Consider the following 10,186-nt stretch of genomic DNA (forward strand, 5'->3'; position numbering starts at 1 on the left):
TGATTTTACTGTACGCCATCTCCAAGGAGTATTCAAGGAACAGTATGAATAAAGTTCACTCCCCCCACTCAATCGAGGAAAAAAGTTGGTGCCATAGAAAGGTAAACAAACATCAACAATCTTGACGTATCCTAGATGTTTAAGATTTCAAGCACTCGTAATATGCATTTTTCATCTTTCAAAAACAAATAACTCAGCACTCTCCTACCGAATAACTTGATGTTTTCAAAAGCAAAGAAATTAGATTAGTCAATTTTCTATACGCCCACTAGAAATGAAAGTAGAGATTAAAGAAAGCTAGTAGGCCCACAACTTTATGAGCATTATGTAAATACTACGCTCCTTCTTCTACTAAAGTTTAGCAGGACCACTTTACACTAGCTCAGCTCACCTGGGATTCCTCGTGGCTTTGTAGAGCCAATAAGTGCTCTCTATTAACTCTGGACGAAGTGGATAACTTTTCTGCCCTTGCTGCAAGAATACATAATGAATTGGATAAAAGGTCATACATAGAACAAAAAATTAAATCTCAATTATAACGGATACATAGGTATTTAGACGACAACTCTACAGAAACAGGACTAGGAAAAATGTTAGTTATAAAGGTTATCTTAGGTTTATCATAGGGTTCTGAAAGGCTTACTAATGACCATATATATACACGAACCCATGCACACAAACAGGTGGTAGATGCAAGCTTAAGAAACTGATATGAGAAGCAAAGTCACGGTCATTTGATATGGATATGACATTGACTAGGATATACTGACGGGTTAACAAAATTAAGACATGTCCATCCTCCCTACATTTGTGAATGCAATCCAGACATGATATTTGTGGGAGCAAAAGTAGTTCAGTAGATGACTTTCATTTGAAAATGCTTCCAGTTAAAGAACAAATATAAATAAAAATAACTGTCTACATTTCTTATCAAACTATTTAAACAAAGAAATTATAGGATTAGCAGCAAGAAGATCTTAAGACATCAGTTGACTCATATCCATTATTGAAAACTAAAATACCTGGACACTGAGTGTAGCAANTAGGATTAGCAGCAAGAAGATCTTAAGACATCAGTTGACTCATGTCCATTATTGAAAACTAAAATACCTGGACACTGAGTGTAGCAAGATTGAAACCCTCAGGTGTAAATCCATATCTCTTCCAGACACTAAAGAATGCAGTATGTGTTCGAATTGCAGGGTCGATGTCCCCTGCCAAAACCTTTCAAGACAACAGAAGAATTTATCTAACTCTTGTTCTTTGAAGTAGAATTTAACTACAGAAAACATGATAAGCAGTTGTTATTGTAACTATAGAAAGCCGAAAACCTGAAGCCCTGGCCAGAATGCCTGCAAACTGTTGAATAATGGCCAGACGAGTGCAGCGGAATCCATATTTACCTCAACATACCTACATGTATGGATTACAACATTGATCATTTTAAAAATAAAAAGGAAAGGCAAGGAGGGAACATATTTTCTTCACCATTAGACTTAGAACGCATAAGCTTACCAAGGGTCATTAAATAGATAATGCATAGCAGCCCCATATGCTTCTTGAAATATGAATAGGTACTCTTCGTCTCCAAACAAAAGGTAAGCCTAAAATCATGTATTACAAAAAAAATGACTAGTGAAAAGATTATGGGGTAATAGATTGGGATTAGCAACGCATGTATTGACAATTTGACGGTTTGTACTGCCATTGTTGTAAAGAAATTTATTTGAGCTTGCATAAGGAGTTTATTGTTGAATACTAGCAGAATCAAGCATTTGGCACAATACCATAGGATGATTTCAAATACAATTATAACATAATTGCATGGAAGAAAAGACATCAAGTACAATTTTCTAAAGTTTAAAGCCTCGAGTGTTGTCCATTTAATATGAACCAGTTCCAGTGCTAAAGGAAAAATAATAGATTGATAAAATAAGAGCAAAAGAAACTTCTCATGAAAGTAGAGGGCAATTCAAACTGCATAAACAAAGTATTGATGCATATTAATAATTGGATTGGAAGTGTAGAAATTGACTAAAAAGCACAAACATTTTAGTTTGGTTCCTGTGTCCGATCATCCAACCCTTGTTGGACACTTATTGGACAACCGTTAGCATAATGTACATGCGTTAAATCTTGAGTGATAAGAGCTTGAAGTCAAAACCATCTCGAGTGATCTCAAATCCCCTCTTCTATGATTCTCGGATCACATAGATAAAATTTCTATTTCAACATGAGCATGGCCAAAAGAAAGTTTTCCTTGAGATAATAACATTACATACCAGTAACAACTATGGTACATTTATTTCCACGTTAGGTAGTTACCAACCTTCAGTAAATACTCATAGAAGGAATCAATGCTCGTACCAATACCTGCATCCTGCGAGACAAGATATGAAGAGTGGATTTTTTTTTTTAGGATAACATGCTTTTCATTAGATCTGAAGGCAGTAAACAAGAGGGAGGATCAGACATCTTCCCCATAAATACCGAAGGGACTTGAATAAAAGAAATATGAATATTACTAGATAGTTCAGACAAAGAGCTTCTAGAAGTTAAGAACAACACTAAACCCTCAATTTCCTCCTTACTCATAGACCTATCTTCCAAACTACAATGGTTTTTTCTAAATACAACGCCTATAATCTGACTTCTATGTGGCATTGCGTCTCATATTGCCATTTCAAAAAACTGTTGAAGTTTCATATAAAAGTAACAGTATTCTACATCCTCCATCTCTCACAGCCCTTTCATTTAAGAATGGCATCAAGAAACGCCCAATATATTTGTATCCTTGGTAACATATCTACCTGAGTATTTTTCTTAACCAGACTAAAACCATATAGCTAATGTCTTCATTCCAAACAAAATGTGATATATAGTAATAATTGTAAACAAACAAAGCTTCGCTAAATGAATTTCATAAGAAATGCTGAAGAAAATGTATCATCAAAAGGGGAAGAAAAAAGATTTTTTTTTTTTTTTCTTGATAAGAAACTGAGCTTTTTTCTTATACAATGGTACCTAAAGAACTAAAAAAGGGCTCCAATAAAAAAGAATAAGACCTAATTGATAATTTCAAAAGACTTCAGTCACCAAGGTCCAAATCGAGGTATTAAACCTAATGACTTCAGTCAACTCCTCCATAGAATGCTCAGCCCCCTCTAAAAACTCCCGTACAACAGGAAAGAAGTTGCCCCAGAAATTTTCCTTCTCCCTAAAAGGGGGAGAAAGCATAACCTTCTCAATCACAGCCCTAGAATTCTTATTCCAAGCTGAAGACACACCAAAAGCCCCCAAGAAATGAGACCAAACCAAAAGCAAAACTGGCAGCTCCAAAGGGTATGATCGAAGTCTTTTGACACTACTATACCCTTTGACACCAAAAGTCTTTTGACACTGCAACCCCCCAAAAGAAGGAAGAATGCCTCTGCACACAGCCTATAGTATTAACTCTCTCATGTAAGACCTTTCTGGAAAAGAACTTAACCTTCTCAGTAATCTTAATCTTCCAAAATGAGGAAAAAGAATGGAGCCAGCAGGGTCTGAGGGAACACTCAAGCTGGAAAAGAGAGCTAGACAAAAAGTCTTGGGAAGGACAAGGAGTCCACAAATGAAGATCCCTCCTACCCCAAATGATATGAGAATTTCTTAAAAGAAAAGTCAAGACACCTCTACTGCCTCCCTACTAGTAAGAGAACAAAGAAACTCCAAATTGAAGGACAGAGATTCCCAAGAGGACGAGAGAATAAAGGCCACTGAATGCAACATCGAATCAGAAAGATGGTACAAATGGAGGAAAAATATGCAAAGAGAACCTCCACCACCCAAAATTCCTCCCAAAAGTAACTATCCGAGCCATTCCCAATGGGGCATTTCATGAACTGGAAGAGAGGAACAACTGAAGAGATAGCCTCATAGGGATTTCTAAAAGATATCAAAATCCTACTACCAGAGACCCACTCTAAAGGGTAAGCACCAAGCGTGCTCACAATGATCCATTGCCACAAAGCCCGAGATTCCTGAAAGAAATACCACAACCAGTTTGCCAAACAAGCATCATTTGGAAGTCTCAGGTTGTCAATACTCGAATCACTTGCCTTCAAGGGCTGTGAAACCACCTCCCAACCTATAGGGTGCAACCCACCACTCCTCAATCCCCTCCCACAAGAAGTCCCTGGTAACTTTTTCTAGGTTTTTATCATTGACACCGGTATTTTAAAAAGAGGGAGAGTATAAAAAAGAATAGGTTCCTCCGACTAAAGAGAATAGAAATCTACCCCCCATCAAAATATAAACGTACGCTTCCTATTCTTGGCAACAAAGAAAAAGTTTTTCTTGTATTGTATTTATAAAAATTCAAAAAGGGGGCATAGATCCCGACTCAAATAGCTTAAAAAACTACTCTAAGAAATATTAATTACAGGTTCTGAATAATTGCAAAAATGTTTATCCAAAATGGAAAAGGAATGTGCCGGAATTTCCTCCCAATCTTGAGATTTCTCTTAAAAGATTATCATTTTCATTCCAACCATAATTCTTCATTGAAAGGATATGATGGAATTCAACCAAGCGTTCTTTTCCCAATCTAAGTCCATCAAAGCATCTGCTTCAAATTACACTACGTTTACCATGAAAGGTCTAAGCAGTGATGACCAATTAAAAGTATGATTAGATTGAAGAATCAGTAAGATCAGGAAATAAATTTTCAATTATCATAAACTTTCCGCCAATCTAATTGTTTCTGACACTCATGCCAGGGAAAGAGCAATGAGAACTGAAAAAAATCTTGTTGTTTGCAAATTGCAACTATGGGTATCAAAAAAATGAATATGTAATGCATCCATTGTTCATTTTCATTGACATGAATGTTACCTTCTGTGTCCATTCACCTGTAAAAACATTAATATGTGCACCAACTAAATTAAGCTTTGAACGGCGTGCCCACAGTCCACGTACTGCGTTCTTTGTTACTTGTTCAAAAACTGCATTCCAATGGCAAATGAAAATGTGTGAAATCTTATGGACCAAGTTCACTAAATTTTTGGAGTTCAGATGATAGTCAACCAACTTTCTAAAATTGCCATATATGATACATGTCAACAGATAGCAACCGAGTATTGAGCAACAAGACCGAGAGGCTAAGAAATAATGGAATTAAGTTTCATCATTAAAAAAAATTGCAGAGTTGAAGGATACTTATGCATTTTACTATATAGTGAGAAGTACGACAAATAATTCAAATTATTACAACTTGTTCAGTGGAGTCAGTTTTACTAAAGTTCTCCAGACTGATTTCTCTTGAAATAAGAACGAAAAAATATGAGTCAACGTAAATATAAAAATTTGTAGCCATCCTTCATTGGAGCAATTCATGAACACAATGTTAGGCATCCAATTGCAAAAGTGTCCTCTAGGAGGAGAAAAAGGGACACTATAAGTCTGACAATTGGTAAGATTTTGGGCCTAGGTATGTGTAGGAATAAGAACTTGAGCAGAGAATTATTTGCATTTTTAAGGAACTAGAGTTTGAGAGAATAACTGGCCCTCTCGAATTGGTTGGGTGGCTTGCATGGTGTTCTTACATCTATTTTGATATTACTACCATAAATAATATTCTAGACACTTAGGTGAATCTGACAGTACTATAGGAGATTAATGAGAATACTATAGGAGATTAACAATCTTTTATTTTAATTCCAAAAACACTCAAGAGAGATACCAACTCATGATAGGTAACTTCTACCCAAAAAGTATAGTAAGATGCAGAAGTGTAAATAGAAAAAAATATGCAGCCACAAATTGGGTTATCTTGGAAACAATCAAGGGTCAAGACAAAAGAACGCACTTCAAGTTAAGGTCACAACACTCACTTGGATCATCCGTCAAACGGCTAAGAACACCAAATTCCAAAGTTAAGGTCCCACCACCGGCTGTTGACGTTATCTGAGAGAAAGAATACAAAACCTGTATTAGAACTTCAATAAGATGAAAGATGGAATTCACAACTAAGCTACTAAATAGTTACTAGTTATCTTCATTACTTCATGGTTATCATATGCATAACCAGAAACAGTCCTTGGAAATTATACGAGGTTACTGCATGTCGCAATTGATAATCTAGTTCTTACAGTCCTCGTGTGTACTATTGTAAGGGCAGAAGAAACTATCTTCAAGCTGCGTGAATTCTTTATCAAAACCTAGATGGATAGCATGCTCTTCTAGTTGATCATTAGACATCATGTGTATAAGGCTGAGAAGTTTTACCTTGCTTTCATGTTCATCAACTCCATACAATAGGTTAACTGATCCAAATGGAATTCCTGCAAAATATGATGCAATAGACTGTCATTAATAGCCAACACTGGCATACCCCAAAAAGTGCTTTTCAGCTAAGTTTCACGAAAGTAGTGGCTTGGAAAATCTGCTTTGTTTCTTGAATAATGAAACCCAAAAAACATCAGATTTAGAGTAAAATGCCCTACAACCCCATTCCATATTCTACCATAACAAACTTAAGCCTGTAGGTAATTAATGTATCAGAAAATAAAAGTGAAAAGCATGCGCTAAGGTAGAACTAGAAGTGCCAAAAATGATGATTCAGTCAAGATTAGATGAGCATAAGTGATTTTCCTATGCCTAGATAATTTGAAATCATTTTTTTTAGTACAAGGAAAAGGGGAGGAATTTTTATCAAATTTCAGTATGGAAAATTTGCAAAAGAGACTCTCTTCATGTGAGCATAACACTATACTACAACAGAATAGTTCAGCAGCCAACCTGTAGGAGTGTCAAATGCAGGCAGTAATCTTCGAGCCAGATCCTCTGCTAAGTCAAGCAGTTGATTCTCATAGGATGCAACTTTCATACCCTATAGGGAGGGAAGGAGTCAATCAGATACTCATTTAAAAATCAAATAACCACCCAAAAAACGTAGGTTGTACTACACACATGGCAACAATGGATAAACTAGCTACAACAAATATTGCACTGCATTAGGCATACAAAATTTGAAAATATACTATCATCACCATGGCGGAGAAAAGTTGACTAACAAAACTTTTGTGAAGAATTTGATCTGTAATGTTCTAATTCTGTTGCTATACAAACAGTTAACCTAACAACAGGACCTCACAGGCTCACTGCATATCAAACAAGCAGAATTGACCTCACCAAGAGTGGCATGTAAATATTTAGCTATTGACTGTCCCGCATAAAAAATAATTCTCATATCTAATGGCTATTAGAAGCAATTTCAAAAACATATTTTGTTTTTTAGAACAAAAATTTAGTGAAAAAAGTTTGTTTAACTGTTTATTAAAAGTTGTTTACAACAAGTTTCCTTTAATCTGTTCTCATGGGTGACTAGTTTTTCAATACAAAAATATATCTTCTTCCTATGAAAATCATGTGCTTGTGAGTAATGATTTTTTCAAGTACACAATAACCGTAACATTTACAGACCACAACACCATTCTTCTTACAAAGTCTTATTTTCAGGAGAAAAATTTTTCAAAGAACCGTTCAGAGGCTTGCCCTCGGTCTGTGATTTACCTTAGTCAACGTGTTTGTCACTTCTCAATCCGATGTCTCAACTTTGTTGAGACTTCAGAAATGACTTTTGAATAATACTTTCACAATCATAGGTACACTATTCATGAAAATAAGATTTTGATTGACTATGCATATAGAACCTCAATTTTGTCGATTTCATCATGATTTTAATTGAAAGACAACACAGACAAAATAAAAAAGTCAATACCGTAGTGTGGTCACTTGCAATAAGATGAGCTGAAAGTAAACCTCCAAGAACTCGAATTGTCGTCTCAAAGATAGATACTGTTTTATTCTGTAATTACAACAGAAAGGTTCTAGTTGAAGAAATATATAACTATAGAATTACAACGGTACAAAACTGAAATGATCTTCTAATTTAGTAATACAAAATGTTACAAACACATAATATAATACCCCATCACTTAGAAACTATTAAGTAGCCAATGCTATTGTATTCATCAATCAGGAAATCATAAAATGATCGTAAAATTTGTTAGTAAATACACAAGTGACAACTCGTAGTGGCTGGTTATCCTCCAACTGTCTTTCAAGAAACAAACAAAGCCTATACCATAAGGGATCCCTCTTTTACAAGAACTTTTGTTGAGGTTCCTTTTAGTCACCAACCACTTGCATCTCTCTCAACTGTTTTAAGTTGGAACACCAGAATTTTGATACTAAGATGGTATAGTCTCTATCGGAAATTACATCCAAAAAGAAACTAATTCAAATACCTAAAGTAGAGGTCATGGACTAAGACTCGAAGACCAAAAGATCTCGGTTCTATAAAACCACATGCTGACGAAGTTCCTCAACATGTAAATTCATCACATAACTGAAGGTGAAAGAAAGAGAAATTTTTAATTTTTAATATCTAATATCTAATAAGATAAAAATTTATATATATTCAGATAATGGTCCGTGTCAAAAATAATTAGACGGAGTTGAAGCCTAAATAGCTAATCACGAAAGCAACCCCCACAAAAATGTACATTACTCACTATATCGAACCGAAGATTTTTACCAATCCATTCAACAGATGCAGCAAATTGTTCCCGATCACCAAGCAGGGCCAGTGTATCCAATGAATCAATCTATGACAACAAAAATGAGGGAAACAGCATCATCATTGTTCCAATATGATATCACTAAATCAGTTAACCTATTATTTAGATGTATGACATTTAACAGAAGGAATTAGCTTACCAAAGTCAAAGCATAACCACCAAGTGAATCTTCTCCTTCACACGACAGAGGTCTTAATTCGTCGAGAGGAAAAGCATGCTTCATGTATCCATTGAAAGCATGATAAAACATTTCACGTACCTACATGGCGAGTATATCTTGCTTATAACAATCTGAAATAAATTAAAAGTAGCGAAATAGAGGCAGATCATAAACAAACGAAACTGGAACAGAATATTTCAAGAAATCAAATAATTACATGATATCACTAATTCCAGATCCCGCATCCCTATCCTTCTTGTAAGAAGTTCGATCCTCCAATGCTAATTTAACAAGAATGCGTAAAAATATAAACTCAATCAAGATGACCCGTATAACAAAATACTGTTTAAAGAAAATGGCGGCAGTTCAAACGTATATTGGAGATTTATTATAAGAACAAATTCTTTCAGATATCCTAAGATTACTGATCCCGAAAAGTGAATTAAATTAGAAAAAAAAGTTCAGCATTTCAATAACCAAGCAATGTAGCCCACCTGACGAGCTTACCAAATGAGAGATTGAGAATAGGTATGGCTTAAACGGTGCCGAAATTGAGGAAAGATTAATTGGTTGAGAGTCCTTAATGAATTCTGGTACGCAATTGATAGAGGAAAAAAGGGGGAAGTAATACGAACCTCATCTCTGAGCTGTTTGGCTTCGTCGGGAGTGACGCCATCAGCTAGAGATTTTTGAATGAAAATGGGAGATGAAACTGAGAGTAAGAGAAAGATAAAGAAGATAGGGAGCCGAGTTGAAGGAGCTTCCATTACAGTCTCTCGCCGTGGTTTTTCCTTCCGGTGCTGAGACGCCCTGAAAATCACTGTGGTTCTTCTTCTTCTTCTTCTTCTTCTTCTTCTTGTTTCTTCTGTTTTATTTATTTATTTATTTATTTATTTTCTTAATTTAAATGCCTTTTCTGTGCTCCAAAATCTCAAATCTCGAGAGGATATTTGATACACCAACCCGTCTTAATAAATATTTAACAGTTTCATTGCATAATTATTTAGTTTTTTTTTATTTTAAAAATTCATGTTTTCTCATTATATCGTTAATTTTCTTCACGAATTTTATATTTCTTTACTACAAATATTTGTTAGAAAACTCCAATTTCTTTAGTTTTTAAAACCTCCCTACTTAAACGTAGAAATTAAATTAGGATATGGACTAGTTGGATAGCGTTTGATAAATCTTTTGGATTAATTTGATTCGAGTTTAATATGAATAAAGTTCACAACTTAATCCTCTATTTTTTAGTTTTGGGTAGCGCTGTAAATGGGTAATATTTTTATTATTAAAATATTGTATTTATCTACTATACATATTACACTAATAGTTAAAATCTCATAAAATTCAAATATCAAACATTCAATAATACATTACTAACATTGGATCGTCAAATAGT

The 10,186-nt window shown here is 34.9% G+C and overlaps 1 protein-coding gene across 2 annotated transcripts; it reads right to left on the reverse strand.

Annotated features, from left to right (window-relative positions):
* Nucleotides 1-62: 62 nt before the first annotated feature.
* LOC111785386 (alpha-mannosidase I MNS4) lies at nucleotides 63-9,644 on the reverse strand. Of its 2 annotated transcripts, XM_023665795.1 has the most exons (14): nucleotides 9,420-9,495; nucleotides 9,002-9,065; nucleotides 8,764-8,883; nucleotides 8,559-8,651; nucleotides 7,763-7,849; nucleotides 6,781-6,871; nucleotides 6,268-6,323; nucleotides 5,874-5,946; nucleotides 4,876-4,985; nucleotides 2,330-2,380; nucleotides 1,516-1,604; nucleotides 1,332-1,413; nucleotides 1,111-1,224; nucleotides 63-471 (listed from the first exon to the last, which is right to left on the reverse strand). In XM_023665795.1, exons 3-14 carry the CDS (start codon nucleotides 8,872-8,874, stop codon nucleotides 388-390), a joined length of 1,041 nt encoding a protein of 346 aa, XP_023521563.1. In that variant the 5' UTR covers nucleotides 8,875-8,883; nucleotides 9,002-9,065; nucleotides 9,420-9,495; the 3' UTR covers nucleotides 63-387. The 2 variants fall into 2 exon arrangements, with proteins under 2 accessions (XP_023521563.1, XP_023521562.1); XM_023665794.1 differs by lacking the exon at nucleotides 9,002-9,065 and having other exon boundaries at nucleotides 65-471; nucleotides 9,420-9,644.
* Between the last annotated feature and the right edge of the window lie 542 nt (nucleotides 9,645-10,186).

Source organism: Cucurbita pepo, unplaced genomic scaffold (genome assembly GCF_002806865.2).
Source record: "Cucurbita pepo subsp. pepo cultivar mu-cu-16 unplaced genomic scaffold, ASM280686v2 Cp4.1_scaffold000471, whole genome shotgun sequence".
Lineage (NCBI taxonomy): Eukaryota > Viridiplantae > Streptophyta > Magnoliopsida > Cucurbitales > Cucurbitaceae > Cucurbita > Cucurbita pepo.

Coding starts and splice junctions, on each gene's coding strand:
- LOC111785386 (XM_023665794.1), bottom strand. CDS start 9,551: ATGGAAGCTCCTTCAACTCGGCTCCCTATCTTCTTTATCTTTCTCTTA. Junction 6,872..7,762: donor TTGCAAGTGACCACACTACG/GTATTGACTTTT, acceptor CCCTCCCTATAG/GGTATGAAAGTTGCATCCTA. Junction 1,605..2,329: donor TCTATGAGTATTTACTGAAG/GTTGGTAACTAC, acceptor ACATGATTTTAG/GCTTACCTTTTGTTTGGAGA.